A 16,435-nucleotide genomic window follows, 5' to 3' on the forward strand; every position below is an offset into this window, starting at 1 on the left:
TACGCAAATAAGACCGATGTGCATGTACACCACATTTTGTCATAATTTTATGGGTGAATGCATGACGGCATTTTTACGATACACACATTGCTTGACGTGTTATCTATCAATCTATAATTGATCATATTATATGAATAATATGCATATTATGATACTGGTTTTGTGTTTAAGTTGTGCGTAAAGTTGGTATAGCTCTGGGTATCTGCAGTGATTCTGCAGATGCAACGATACCAAACTGATTTAGCCTGCTGTCTCGTTCCGAAACTATCTTCATTTGATTTGTTATCTATACAATCTGTATTTAAGTTCTCAGTCTTTTCCACAGCAACCTATTGTAAATGCTTCCTCAAGTCTTTAGGGTTAGTTTAAGATTTAATTTTGGTGTGTAGTTATGGTCTGGCATGTAAATGGTAGTCTTGCATTAGTCATAATCAAGTTGAAAATTGGCTGGGCTCTCACGCAATGCTTACTTGGGGAGGGAGAGCAAGGGAAATTAGGCCGAAATTTTGTAATCTGATAGTCCTGCGTTTTTTTTTCCAATCATGAGGACAAACTTTTTTACATTTCGTAATTTTGTCCTCTGCAAATTACCTTATTTTTAAATCACACAAAGTTACACATTTGTATTTTCTGGCAACAAAAAAATCACTTGAACAAATCGTTTTTTAAAACGTTTAAATACATTGCCCTACTCAGAACATTTTGGTCCCAAGATTCCAGCAAAAATCTTATTTTCGTTTATCTGACTTTCATTTATCTGCATGTCCAGCCCTTATATTTACATAAACATTAGCATTCATGAGATGCCAATAAAAGGATAAGTTCCATCTAAGCACAAACCTGTTAAAAAAATGAATTTATATGAATGCTGTAAGTACATCAATTGTTTGCTCACTGGAAAAATAATATCCAACTTGTCAGTGAAAACTGTGTTGAGTTTGGAGTTTGTGTCAGCAACTACGTGATCATACTGTGTTATAGACACATGTCCAGGGATTTCCAATGATCTTCTATACTAGAGAACCCCTTACCTTTTAATGACCCTTGTGTGGCTTGTGCGCATCATAGAGCAAAAAACATGTGCGTGTTTGTGAGAGTCTCAGCGTTCCATAGAAAGCTTTTAATAGTTTGTAGCTCAAACCATTCGGACTCTACAGACATTTTGGTATAAAAGACCCGCCCCCGGGCCCCTTCGGGTTCCGCCCTTGTCTCACAAACACCGCTCTAGTCCCCCCCCCCCCATCAAACAGTAATGGTTGGTATTTACGGATGCAGAAGATATAGACGTCTCCAATGGTACAGGAAGACTAGCTCAGACACACAATGTTTAAGTCCGAAACTCGCCAGCGATATGGTGGGACTCAATGAGTTAATAAGTACGAGTAATTACTTTATTATTACCTACATATTATTACCTACATATAACCTTACGACCCGATTAGCAACAGCAAGTATTTTGCTCCACTTTTTTTTTTTTAAAGTATTTTCTTCCTCCAATCTCCACACTTTCTATATCAGCCCTGTATGGAAACATTCTCTTTTCATTGCTCTCTCCCTCGATCAGATTTCCAGAAGGTTGGAGCAATGGCACAGGGTAACTTGTTGGCCTTTTAAAAAGAGAAGATTGATGGTATAACATTACCTACAGCAGGAGACAGTGTCTGCAGTTCTATAATGTCCAATAGAGTGAGCTTTTTCTACCTCCACAATGATATCATTGTGTGGCTGCTGTGTTGCAGACCAGGCCTAGGCTGCCTCTCAAACGGCACTCTATTCCGTATATAGTGCACTACTTTTGACAAGGACTCATATGGCTCTCTGGTCAAATGTAGTGCACTATATACGGAATAGGATGTCATTTGGGACGCATCGCTAGTGTTTTAGTAGATATTGCTATGAGTATGATACTCAGTCAGCCACTCTTACTAGGTCACTGACTTTTAGTTGGTGAGTTTTCCACTAGGAAAAATCCCTTTTAGAACAGAAAATCCATGACTCTTTGTCATTCCTTTGTGAATCAAATGATAGTGATCCAACAATTCAGCAAACATTTCACATTATCTAAGAGAGTTATAGACAGACAAACAGATAGGCAGGCAGGCATGGAAACAGACACACAAAGACAAACAGACAGACAGACACACACACACACACACAGAGACAGACAGGTTAGACCCTGAATCTCCAGTCCACACCAGACCCTCGGCCACCTCTCCTCTCCTGGCCTGCCACTTGTCAGTGATGTCACATGGCTACGTTAACTGTAACAGACCTCACCAGAAGCTCATTAAGGGAACACTTGACCCAATGAGCCAGAAGTGACTCGTGCTATTTTTGGCAGCAAGTTTGTCAATGGATTAATATGACTTTGATGGTGATGACCATGGAGGGGGCATGCATTCGCATTCCCACATTTTAAAGCTTTACTTTATAGGACCCTTATTCCCCATCCACCTGTGTGGCTTCTACCTTCACCATTCCTTCACAGACAGTGTCCTGACTGTTTGGAAAGAATGTTAGACAGTATTTTCCTTGTCTTTTTTTTCTTCTTCACCGAACAATTTGGAAAGAATGTTAGACAGTTTTGATGTACTCATTATTTTCAACATAGAACCTAATCTTATTCAGGGGTTGTTGTTACACTGACTCAGACAAAGTACCTTTGTTTGGGAGTCTGGGAAAGCAGTCTTGCAATAAGATGGTAAAGCTCTGCCAAGATAGATAATACTACACATCCATTGTTTTAAGAATTGGACCTACAGTATGAGTAATGGCGAGTTGGGCAAGATGAACGCTGCAGGTTGAGCCATCTGAGTTTAACTCCTGTCTTGTTTTGTTGAGGTGGACCAGAGACAGATCGAGTTCTACTGGAGGTTATCAGGGTGGGAATGACCTTACCAGAGCCGGGCTCAAATAGCGTTTGTGCACTTTCAAATATGTTAGCTTCCCTTGGTTGAGGTTGCCTGGCACAAAAGAACCAATAGAATAGGCCCAAAAGGGAGAAAAAAAACCTACCCATCTGGCACCCCGTACAGGCTAAGTCAAATGTTGAAAGTATCTGACGGGAACAAATACTATTTGAATCCAGGCCTGGGCCAAACGTTTCCAAACGTGCACAGGCCTCTCGTGTCATGTGTCGGTTACAACACTCAAAATCAGATTACCCAGATCTGGTTACTCTATGGCGCCTCCTCTGTTCAGCCATCAGGTTGACCTTTGGAAGACTGGCCTGTTTTCTATTTTGGTTCAGATCTCGGCCGTCTGGTTTGAACTGTTTATGGAAAGGTTGGCCATTTTAATTATGTGAGCCAAAATGCTACCAGAAGCTAGCACTTATGTTATTATAAATACATAAGTATGTAAACATCACTGTGTGGTCCTTGCGGTGATTAAGAATACACTACTGTAACATTGAACTACATGCACCCGTATCAAAACATGCTAATGTCACTTGGAATTTGTCATTAACTTGTGATAACACCTGTGCTACAACAAAGAAGGTGACCTCCGTCTGCGTGAGGAATCCAAGATGGAGTCCAACTAACGGCGGACGGACAGAGACGGTCTGAATGAAGGGCCTATTGTCCCCATGGCCAGTCTCTGGTGTCGTCACTTTCCCTTGTTTTCGAGGATTGTGTAATTTGGTTCCAAACCTCTGGCTTGAGTTACTGTTAAAATCCCTTCGGGTAAGCCCTTGGTGGTGAAAATACAGCGTCGGGTTACAACAGACCTCCATTTGACAACAATGGCTTGGTTTCTCAAGACAAGGTTCTCCCGAACATTGAACCAGGAAATTCTGAAGTGGGAGAGGTTGTTGTTTTTAAGGATTGGTAAGAGTAGACAATGACACACGGTGTTAACAACATTATAATGTTTAGGGTTTGAAATGTCATCTATGTCTATGACAATTAATTTATAATACATTTTTCATTTTTTCTTATATGTCTATGACAGTTCATTTTCAAGAAAATATTTCACATAGTTTTTCTTGGAATAGATGATTATGATGTACAGTATACTTGACACACAACGCTAATATTGCCTTGCTTATCAAATGCCTAAAACAACTCTGATAATCTCTTGGACTTAATGCCTTTTGTAGTTAGTTGAACATTATAATGGATTAATTATGCTATTTGACAGTTTACAAAGAGAGTTAAGTACGTTTCTAGGAATATGCCAGAGAGAGTATAGTAAATGTGACCAAAAGGTGCTTGGTGAGACTTACTCTAAGACAAACACCCGGGACACAGCGGCCTGTATTTGTGAGGAGTCAGGATCATGTCATACTCTACCAATGACCTGGTTCTTTACTTGAAGTTGAGAATCACATCTGTTTCAGCTACTCTTCAACTATCTCTGTTTGTATCTGAAATGACACCGTATTCCTTATAGTTCACTACTTTTGATGCTATAGGGCTGGGATGTCAAACAAATGTACCACGCGGGGCGCATTCAATCTTCACCGAGGTCCGGAGAGCCGCAGTTCAAATGTAACTTTTCATTTAAAATTTTATCTTGTCCTCTATCTATCGCTTTCTGTAATGTTCGATGCTTATTGACTGTCAAGCTTCATTTCGATGACTGTTAGCTAGCTGGACAGAGTGAAGAGACTATACTGTATCTACTGAGCAAAAAATATAAACGCAACATATAATGTGTTCGTCCCATGTTTCATGAGCTGAAATAAAAGATCCCAGAAATTGTCCATATGCACAAAAAGCACAAATTTGTTTATATCCCTGTTGGTGAGGATTTCTCATTTGCCAAGATAATCCATCCACCTGACAAGTGTGGCATATCAAGAAGCTGATTCAACAGCATGATCATTACACAGGTACACCTTGTGCAGGGGACAATAAAAGGCCACTTAAATGTGCAGTTTTGTCACACAACACAATACCACAGATGTATCAAGTTTTGAGGGAGTGTGCAATTGGCATGCTGACTACAGGAATGTTCACCAAAGCTGTTAACAGATAATTTAATGTTAATTTCTCGAACATAAGTCGCCTACAACGTTTTTTTAAATTGGCAGTATATCCAAATGGCCTTACAACCGCAGACCACATGTAACCACGCCAACGCCGAACCTCCATATCCGGCTTCTTCACCTGCAGGATCGTCTGAGACCAGACACCAGGACAGCTGATGAAACTGAGGAGTATTTATGACTGTAATAAAGCCCTTTTGTGGGAAAAAAATATTATGATTGGCTGCGCTCCTGCCCAGTCATGTGAAATCCATAGATTAGGGCCTACTTAATTTATTTAAATTGACTGATTTCCTTTTATGAACTGTAGCTCAGTAAAATCGTCAAAGTTGTTGCATGTTGCGTTTATGTTTTTGTTCAGTATATAGAGTTGAAGTTGGAAGTTTACATACACCTTAGCCAAATACATTTAAACTCAGTTTTTCACAATTCCTGACATTTAATCCCAGTACAAATTAGGTCAGTTAGGATCACCACTTTATTTTAAGAATGTGAAGTGTCAGAATAATAGTAGAGAGAATGATTTATTTCAACTTTTATTTCTTTCATCACATTCCCAGTGGGTCAGACGTTTACAAACAAATCAAATCAAATTTATTTATATAGCCCTTCGTACATCAGCTGATATCGCAAAGTGCTGTACAGAAACCCAGCCTAAAACCCCAAACAGCAAGCAATGCAGGTGTAGAAGCACGGTGGCTAGGAAAAACTCCCTAGAAAGGCCAAAACCTAGGAAGAAACCTAGAGAGGAACCAGGCTATGTGGGGTGGCCAGTCCTCTTCTGGCTGTGCCGGGTGGAGATTATAACAGAACATGGCCAAGATGTTAAAATGTTCATAAATGACCAGCATGGTCGAATAATAATAAGGCAGAACAGTTGAAACTGGAGCAGCAGCACGGTCAGGTGGACTGGGGACAGCAAGGAGTCATCATGTCAGGTAGGCCTGGGGCATGGTCCTAGGGCTCAGGTCAGTTGAAACTGGAGCAGCAGCACGGCCAGGTGGACTGGGGACAGCAAGGAGTCATCATGTCAGGTAGTCCTGGGGCATGGTCCTAGGGCTCAGGTCCTCTGAGAGAGAGAAAGAAAGAGAGAAGGAGAGAATTAGAGAACGCACACTTAGATTCACATAGGACACCGAATAGGACAGGAGAAGTACTCCAGATATAACAAACTGACCCTAGCCCCCCGACACATAAACTACTGCAGCATAAATACTGGAGGCTGAGACAGGAGGGGTCAGGAGACACTGCGGCCCCATCCGAGGACACCCCCGGACAGGGCCAAACAGGAAGGATATAACCCCACCCACTTTGCCAAAGCACAGCCCCCACACCACTAGAGGAGGGATATCTTCAACCACCAACACTCAATTAGTATTTGGTAGCACTGCCTTTAAATTGTTTAACTTGGGACAAACGTTCTGGGAAACCTTCCACAAGATCCCACAATTAGTTGGGTGAATTTTGTCCCATTCCTCCTGACAGAGCTGGTGTAACTGAGTCAGGTTTGTAGGCTTCCTTGCTCACACACGTTTTTTCAGTTCTTCCCACAAATTTTCTCTAGGATTGAGGGTAGGGCTTTGTGATGGCCACTCCAATATCTTGGCTTTGTTGTCCTTAAGCCATCTTGCCACAACTTTGGAAGTATGCTTGGGGTCATTGTCCATTTGGAAGACCCATTTGCGACCAAGCTTTAACTGATGTCTTGAGATTTTGCTTCAACATATCCAGAATGACTTTCCTTCTCATGATGCCATGTATTTTGTGAAGTGCACCAATCCCTCCTGCAGCAAATCACCCCCACAACATGATGTTGCCACCACCATGCTTCACAGTTTGGATGGTGTTCTTCGGCTTGCAAGCCTCCCCCTTTTTTCTCCAAACATAACGATGGTCATTATGGCCAAACAGTTCTATTTTTGTTTCATCAGACCAGTTGCAAACCGAAGCCTGGCTTTTATAAGGTGGTTTGGGAACAGTGGCTTCTTCCTTGCTGAGCGGCCTTTCAGGTTATGTCGATATTGGACTTGTTTTACTGTGGATATAGATACTTTTGTACCTGTTTCCTCCAGCATCTTCACAAGGTCCTTTGCTGTTGTTCTGGGATTGATTTGGACATTTTGCACCGAAGTATGTTCATCTCTAGGAGACAGAACACGTCTCCTTCCTGAGTGGTATGATGGCTGTGTGGTCCTAGTGTTTATACATGTGTACTACTGTTTGTACAGATGAATGTGGTACCTTCAGGCGTTTGGAAATTGCTCCCAAGGATGAACCAGACTTGAAGAGGTCTACAATATTTTTTCTGAGGTCTTGGCTTATTTCTTTTGATTTTTCCATAATGTCAAGCATAGAGGCACTGAGTTTGAAGGTAGGCCTTGATATACATCCATAGGTACACCTCTAATTGACTCAAATTATGTCAATTAGCCTATCAGAAGCTTCTAAAGCCATGACATCATTTTCGGGAATTTTCCAAGCTGTTTAAAGACACAGTCAACTTCTGACCCACTTGAATTGTGATACAGTGAATGAAATGTGAAATAATCTGTCTGTTAACAATTGTTGGAAAAATTACTTGTGTCATGCACAAAGTAGATGTCCTAACCGACTTGCCAAACTATGTTTGTTGACAATAAATGTCATGCTGAGTTGCTGAAAATGAGTTTTAATGACTCCAGCCTAAGTGTATGTAAACTTCCGACTTCAACAGTATATTTCTTTACTCAAATTGCCCTTTGGCCTTGAGTTTGACACGTGCTATAGGGAATAGCGTGCCATTTTGCGCGTTTGCAGACTTGAGACATCTCTCTAAAAGACAATTGTTCTTGGCGGTTTTTGGGTGTGGATCACATTTCATTTCCTGAAGTGGCCCTACGTATGATTTTTAACAGCCTTAGAATCTTCTTTAGCGCCAGAATTCACTTCAACACCAACCCAACAGTGAACCGGGGAATACCCTAACCCGAATAGCACACAGCTAAAATCATAGTATATCCAACCTCATTAAGGACTAAATTGATCAGGCATTTTCACATTGCAATCAAATGAAATTGGATTCCATGTAAGATATGCACTACTATTCCATTCTCTTCTTGACCAAAATATTTCTTACAATGTGGTGTCATCATCACCAGAGAAACCAGGCTGTGTAGCAGAGACCGGGGCTCCTTGTCACACATTCTACTCGTGTGTAATTCTCAGCACCAGTCTATCTTAGAAGACTCTTTTCAACAATAGAAAGACAAAGGTCTTGGGTCGAAACGGGGACCATAAAAAACCCTGCATCAATTTCAACCCCCCCCCCCCACGTTAACTTATTTTCCTCTCTTTTTCAGTCCTAAACCCCCTTCTACAGATGGCATCAAGTCGAACCCGTCAAAGCGCCACAGGGACCGGCTGAACGGAGAGCTGGACAAGTTGACCGGGTTGTTGCCGTTCTCAGAGGACGTGCGTGCGAGGCTGGACAAGCTGTCTGTGCTCCGGCTCAGTGTGGGCTACCTCAAGGTCAAGAGCTTCTTCAACGGTGAGTGTCACACACTCTGACTCATAGATAAACCAACAACGTTGGCCGCCTCATAGGCCACATCGTGGCTAGCTCTTAAGGCAGAGGTGAAGATTGAGATTAGATTGAGATTTAGTTTTTGGTTTGAGGCTTCTTTTTCTCCCTTCTATTCGCCTCGCTTCTCAACTCTGACTACTTGTCTTCCACTTGCTGTCTCTTTCTGCATCTCTCTCTCTCTCTCTCTCTCTCTCTCTCTCTCCTCTATTTCTCTCAGGAAACTGTCCATATCTGTGTTGCCGTGGTAATTGCACTGAGGCCGAGTGTTGAGTAGAGGACAGACAGAAATATGGTACCTCAGAGTGTCACATGGCCAGACGCAAGTTTCCTTTTCCTGTCGAGCGGCAACACATGTTGTAAATATCATCACACACCCCCGTCCCCCCACCGCCTGGCCCCTCTTAACTTTCCGACCCCTCTTAACTCCCAAAACAGCAGAGATGTTAGCTAGCATTGCACACACTCGCGTGCACTCATGCACGCCCACGCACACACATACACACACCAGGCATGATTGACTGTCCTGCTAGTGTTTCTGCCCCACACAACGTTTCCTCACATTGTTCCCGCTCTGTCCAAAATAGCATCAATTTGAAGCAGACTGCAGCTTCGTCGCAAGCCAGGCCATGACGGGAGCTAACAGACACTCCGAAAGAACAGACCACTTTTATTTTTAGTCTGGGGCATCCACCGACGTAGTTGTTAGCTACAAACACTCTGCAACAACAAAGACAAATCAGACAAGGTCTTTTGCATATTGTATGTTTTGGACATAACTTCCTTGGCAACCAAAGGTGTTAATTGTAATGAATGGAGACATGCGTTTATTGAGTCACTAAGTAAACATTGCCAGGGCGATGGCCGTACACAGTGTGAGTAGTCATGAGCTGCAAGCCCCAAAGCGGTTAGGAGATCCCGTTTTGTTTCCATCCTTTTTTGACACCACAACAACACACACAACAGCAAGAGCAGCAGCAGAGCCTCCCTCTCCCTCTCCCTCTCCCTCTCTCTATCTGTCGTTCTCGTTCTCTCTCTCTCTCTCTCCCTCACCCCCCTCTCTCTCTCTCTCTCCCTCTCTCTCCCCCTCTCCCTCTCTCTCTGTCATTCTCTCTGTCTCTCTCTCTCCCTCTCTCTCTCTCCCTCTCTCTATCTGTCGTTCTCGCTCTCTCTCTCTCTCCCTCTCTCTATCTGTCGTTCTCTCTCTCTCTCTCGCTCTCTCTCTCTCGCTCTCTCTCGCTCTCCCTCAACCCCCCCCTCTCTCTCTCTCTCTCTCCTCCCCCACCCCCTCTCTCTCTCTCTCTCTCTCTCTCTCTCTCTCTCTCTCCCTCACTCCCCCCCCTCTCTCTCTCCCCCTCTCTCTCTATCCCCCCTCTCTCTTTCTCTTATGGAGCAACAGAGAGGGTCAGAAGGACATAGAGGGTGTGTGGAGGGAGTTGGAAGTCAGGCCTTGAACTCCACCCACACTCGACTTCCTGTGCAACCCCTTACCCTTCTTTCCTTCTTCTGTTCCCTCCCGTACTCCTTCCTCATCGGCCTGTGTGAAGTTCACAAACTCCCCCTCCCCAAACAAATGCAACAGGATCCAAGTAGAATGGTGTACTGTGCTTGCACGGCATGGTCCGGAAATTGATTGTCATATACAGTATATTAGCATTTTTACATTATTAGTTGCTATTAAAGATACTAGGACAAGTTCAACTCTACTTAAAGTGGGCTGTATATATTTTATACACATTTTCTCAATTATGTAATTTTGGTTAACCTCAAACATGCTGTGGCAGTCACAGCCCTTTGGTCATCCTCAAACATGCTGTGGCGGTCACAGCCCTTTGGTCATCCTCAAACATGCTGTGGCGGTCACAGCCCTTTGGTCATCCTCAAACATGCTGTGGCGGTCACAGCCCTTTGGTCATCCTCAAACATGCTGTGGCGGTCACAGCCCTTTGGTCATCCTCAAACATGCTGTGGCGGTCACAGCCCTTTGGTCATCCTCAAACATGCTGTGGCAGTCACAGCCCTTTGGTCATCCTCAAACATGCTGTGGCAGTCACAGCCCTTTGGTCATCCTCAAACATGCTGTGGCGGTCACAGCCCTTTGGTCATCCTCAAACATGCCGTGGCGGTCACAGTCCTTTGGTCATCCTCAAACATGCCGTGGCGGTCACAGCCCTTTGGTCATCCTCAAACATTCTGTGGCGATCACAGCCCTTTGGTCATCCTCAAACATGCTGTGGCGGTCACAGACCTTTGGTCATCCTCAAACATGCTGTGGCGGTCACAGCCCTTTGGTCATCCTCAAACATGCTGTGGCGGTCACAGCCCTTTGGTCATCCTCAAACATGCTGTGGCGGTCACAGCCCTTTGGTCATCCTCAAACATGCTGTGGCGGTCACAGCCCTTTGGTCATCCTCAAACATGCTGTGGCGGTCACAGCCCTTTGGTCATCCTCAAACATGCTGTGGCGGTCACAGCCCTTTGGTCATCCTCAAACATGCTGTGGTGGTCAACTCCCCTTGCCCGCTTTTAATTTCGGACCATAAAACGCTTTGGTCACCCCTGAGCTATGTAGATGTATGGAGAGCTCAGAGTGGGTTGAAGTGGCTGGATGCTTGGCTCAGGAGAAAGAGACCTCTGTACTCTGAGGTTCCAAGCTTGCTTGCCCCTCGCCTCAATCATAGACCACTAAAGGACGACGGGAAGGAGGCTGGCCTCGGGCCGTAAGGCTTTGGCGGTTGATGAGAAAAACCCCTAGGGTTGGGTCCCACGCCTCCCACGCGGCGCTCCACAGAAGCAGCACATTGTGCCTTCCCCATGATCGTCAACCTACTGGCCCACTAGACCCCAGTTTGCTTTCTCTCCCTGTCTGCTGAAAGTACTGTCGTTTAATCTCCCCTGGGTGTCGGCTCTCTGCCCCACTGCTACATAACCTATCTGTCGTCTGACCATTTTGGTTATCTTTAGTGTGTGACCTCAGTTCAGAGTGGAAGTGTCAATCAGCCATTTCCACACTTGATATCTCTCAAGTATCCTCTGATTGGGAACGAATCAGAAGGTGCATGACCTCACTAAACCTCACTAATAGTTGCAATATTATTCCCATATGAACAAAGTCTACACATGGGGAATGGCAGTGAAGGTTAATAGATTTGTGTAGCTGAGCTCACCATGCATTCACTACTGCAATATGAACAGTGGTCTTTCAAGGCCTTCTTCGTACCACGTGGTTCCTATCTCTGTGTTGGACTTGGCCGACACTGTGAAGTAAGGGAGTGTCAGCGAGTGTCAGTGGTAGTGTGGGAACGGAGGTTTGACACTGTACGACTCTGAACTGGGGTCAGTGAAGTTGAAAGATCACCACCCTGAATCCATGTGACTCTGCGGTGAGACAACAGACAGACTCTGTAGCAGTGGGACCCATGCGGAGTGCAGAAACCCGGGGGAGATGAATAGTGTGTGTGTGTGTGTGTGTGTGTGTGTGTGTGTGTGTGTGTGTGTGTGTGTGTGTGTGTGTGTGTGTGTGTGTGTGTGTGTGTGTGTGTGTGTGTGTGTGTGCGTGCGCGTGTGTGTGCGTGTCCGTGTCCTTGTGTTACTGTCAGCAGACAGGGAGAAGGCATCCAAAGATCTAGTGGGATCTTTAGTTCCTAACAGTCGTCTGCATTGATGAAGATCAACCGTCCTGATTGTCGACTAAAAAAATATACTGAAGCACTGCTTTACCTTCATCAGTCACGATAGGCTTGTCACGAAGCTCCATCGGTCAACCACCCCACAACACCCACGCACACAACGCACACATCCATCTTTCCACCTCCTCCCTGACTCTGCTTAGCACTGGTCTTTGTCTCTGTGAAGCCTGTTTATCGCCTCTGGGATCTGAGGCTGCCTGCCTGCTGGGCGCGGAGTGCTGGAGGGGCAGGTCTGGGGAGGGGAGCTCTGGAACATTGCTGGCTGGCTGCACAACCACAACACGAGGGACTGCTGTCGGAGTCCGCTGTGTTTGCCTAGTGACGGATCCGACGTCTAGATTATTGGTAGGCCTAACGCCTGTCACGTTCTAGCTCTACATATCAGAGCAGTGTTCAAAGAAACGATGAATAGGCCGTGTCCCATTATGACTGAAATATACCTGTCATGTTCCTGTGGAGCATAGTACTAGTACTACTGACATGTCAGATTCAACTCATAATGAAGAGCCTGATCATTTTGTATTTCAGTTGAATTTTTGTTGGTGCTGGGCTAGAACAAAAGCCTGCACACCGTGGGGGTTCCAAGGAAACAGGATTGAAGAACACTCCTCCATTATGTACACCTCCCAACTTTATCTCCACTAGTGATGCCGTCAACCCCCCCCCCCCCCTCCGCTGTACCCTGTCAAGGGCCTCTGTGTTGATTTCACACACCTTCCCCCACCCCCTTCCATGGCTTTCCCAGATGTTTTTCCAGCGTTGGGATTTTTCTTTGGGGAATAGGGAGGAGTGCAGGTCGGGTCGCTAGCATGCCCCAACAGACGCAGGCTGTAAAACATGATAAACAAGCTACTGAGACAGTCACCTTTGACCCCTTCCATGCTAACCAAGCTCACATTCTCCTGGGGTCATGGTAAGGTTATACTGAGGTTGTAATAAGGTTGGACTATGGAACTGTGCTTCATTTCACTTCCTGTGTGACATACATTTGGTCTTATTTGTTATTATTCCGAACAGAAATCTTCTTTGAATTGATCTCTTTCAGTTGCTCTTGTTTGTTACGAAGTGTTGACAGAGTGAGACTTGAGTGTTGTGGGTGTTACTGTTGGTGACATAGATACAACACAGGGTTGGATTCAACATTAGTGCATGTGCAGGTCAAACAAAACGTAGAGTGACAGGACGAAACACACACTAAACGCTTAATCCTAAAACCAAACAGAACATCATTGACCAATGTTTGGATAATACAGCTTTTATTAATCTGTACAGAGAGAAATCATGGCACAGATTCAGTATTCACATAGTTACGTCACAGACCCAGGTTAGAGAAATATGTGTTTACATGTTCAAATGACTGTAATGCACGTGTCATCTCAACATTGACCTTGTATCCCTGTCACGGCGGTCATTGGAAGGCGACCAAAGTGCAGCGTGGTGAGCGTACATTTCTCTTTTTACTTAAAATGTCTCCCAACAAAACAAGAAACGAACAACAACCGTGAAGCTTACAGGGCTATAGTGCCACTAACGAAGATAACTATCATACTTAGGGGCTACCTAAGTATGATTCCCAATCAGAGACAACGATAGACAGATGTCCCTGATTGTGAAACACACCCGGCCAACACATAGAAACACAAATCATAGAAATAAAGGACATAGAATGCCCACCCAAATCACACCCTGACCAAACCAAAAGAGACATAAAAAAAGTCTCTCTAAGGTCAGGGTGTGACAATCCCTTTGTTGATTTTGAAGTCATCCAGTCATAAATAGCTGCCTGAAGGGTGGATGCAATTTGTAAAGTGCATGATCACACACCAGATCAATTTGCATTGTTGTTACCATTCTTATAGTCTGTCTATGTGACGCCATTGTAACTACAGTAAGTAAGTGGGGTTAGTGAACGGGATGGTGTCTGGACATGTTCAGCTGGGTAATGTTTGACATTGTAGACACATTGACACACACACACACACACACACACCCACACACACACACACACACACACACACACACACACACACACACAAATACAAACACTGCTCCAGGACATGGCATGATGAAATGGAGGGAGAAGAAGTCACAGAGACAGAGAGGAATGTCCCCTGTCACCATTAGCAGTGACCTTTAACCCCTGTCCTCCCAGAATAATCTCACAGAGGCTCTGGCAGGCTCAAGGTTTTGACATGTTGTTGTTGACTACCTAGACACTCAGTCCTGGGCCCAAAACGTGCACCCATGGGGGGGGGGGGGTGCCTGTTTGAGAGGGATAACCTGTTTGAGAGGGATAACAGTCACTGCTAGTCTAACTCTATGACCGAATGAGACCCCAGTCTTAGGACTGACAGTGTGTTTTGGTGAGTCTTTGTGCTGAGTTTTACCTTAGATGACTAGTACTGTCTCTGTCACACCTCTCTCTTTCTCATTCATTCTCTCACCCTTTTTCCTTCCACTCACCCCCTTGACCCGTTCTTTACTGAGCAAAGTATGAGAAGCAGAGCTATACGTGAAGCATTTTAGTGGGATTTATATAACCGATTCAGGCAACAGTAAGATGCACCATTCTTTTTCAGATGAGCAAATATCCTAGGACATTTGACAACGACAAAGCTGTTGTGTGAATCACACTAGCATAGTGGTTTCTGAGCCTCTAATGTCACAACCTGACTAAAACATGAGTCACTCTGTCACAGTTGAAGTCGTTTTTTTTTTAAAGGACCAGGCTAGTCAACATTAGTCCTTTCACTATGACACATAGTTATAGTTGTGTAGAAATGACACCGGGGGCACTGCAATAAGAATAACAACAATGGTGATTATTTAACCACAGTGATATTACCGACTTCCACCCACTTAACACAACGATGTCAAGACCGGCTTGTGATTTACAGATCAGTACACACTGAGTAAACCAACAAAACAAGGCATATGAGACATAAAATCCCAACTTTAACGACGTGCTCCTTTCCTTCTTTTTTTCTCTACTATAGCCGTTTTCTTCCCTCCGTCTTCTTGGGGCTCGGTGGGTCTTTAGCGGGTGCTCGGGCGTGTTCCTGCTAGCCGCTTGCTGCTGTGTTTTGACTGGGGTTGTGCTTCAGAGGGCAAGCCAATAGTCGTGGCCTTGTGCTAGCTGAGAGGGCTAAGATGGAGTCCTGCTTTGGGTGGGTTGGGTGGACCCGGAAAAATGGAGCACCAACTTATTGAGCAGCGCCCTCTCTGTAATGGCTATCAAACACAAGGCCAAACAGTTGGTACATGTACAATATCTGTGTCTGGTTAGCGTGAGCTCCTCTACTTTCCAGATGGTTTCAAGGTCCTGTGTTTGAGTTATGATCATGTTACATTGCAGGCAAAGTGCTAAGACTGAGGAATCTGGCCACATGCCTACTAAACCGTATCACAAGCCCAGCAGATTCCTCCAGTTATACCAACTGCTAGCTAGCACTGAAACACTAGCCCTGTACTGTATTTGAACTAAAATATCACTGGGGTCTCTACCCATATTTGGGATTGGATTTGACAAGAAATGTCTTTCTTAAAATGCCCCAAAAAAATAGTTATGCACTCTGGGGCATTGATTGCTACAGTCTCCACATATTACATTTTTGAGTAAAAGGTGGTCAGAGATAAGTAAAGAGTTACTGTTAGGGTTACTGTTAGGGTTAAGGTGTGCATTGAACCAATCACAGAGGTTGAGTGGTTCGTACAACCAATCACAGGATGACCACAGGGGTCATAAGGTCAGACAGAGGTCAGCAGCAGTCGAGTAAGGCTGTCTCAATCAGGCCAGGTTAATGGTCACCATGCAGGACAGGTTGAGACGGGCCCTAATGACCTACAGCTTCCAATCTTATGTTCCTCGTAGAGCTCAAGCCCTTTTCGTGTGTGTGTGTGTGTGTGCGTGCGTGCGTGTGTGCGTGCGTGTGTGTGTGTGTGTGTGTGTGCGTGTGTGTGTGTGTGCGTGCGTGCGTGTGTGCGTGTGTGTGTGTGTGCGTGCGTGCGTGTGTGTGTGTGTGTGCGTGTGTGTGCGTGTGTGTGTGTGTGTGCGTGCGTGCGTGTGCGAGAGAGTGGCATTTCCTTTTTTTCCACATAAGAAATGACTGTTAGAACCAGCTCTGATCAAAAGTAGTGCACTATGTAGGGAATAGAGTGCCATTGTGGACACGTGCGAATGAATGACTCCAGCCA

The 16,435-nt window shown here is 44.7% G+C and overlaps 1 protein-coding gene across 1 annotated transcript in view; it reads left to right on the forward strand.

Annotated features, from left to right (window-relative positions):
- LOC135542501 (aryl hydrocarbon receptor-like) overlaps positions 1-16,435 on the forward strand; it is a 79,552-nt gene that overhangs the window by 702 nt on the left and 62,415 nt on the right. The window contains exon 2 of the mRNA XM_064969502.1: positions 8,332-8,519. Within this exon, the coding sequence (XP_064825574.1) occupies positions 8,332-8,519 (188 nt within the window). The remainder of the gene's footprint in view (positions 1-8,331; positions 8,520-16,435) is intronic.

Source organism: Oncorhynchus masou, chromosome 6, assembly GCF_036934945.1.
Source record: "Oncorhynchus masou masou isolate Uvic2021 chromosome 6, UVic_Omas_1.1, whole genome shotgun sequence".
Taxonomy (NCBI): Eukaryota; Metazoa; Chordata; class Actinopteri; order Salmoniformes; family Salmonidae; genus Oncorhynchus; species Oncorhynchus masou.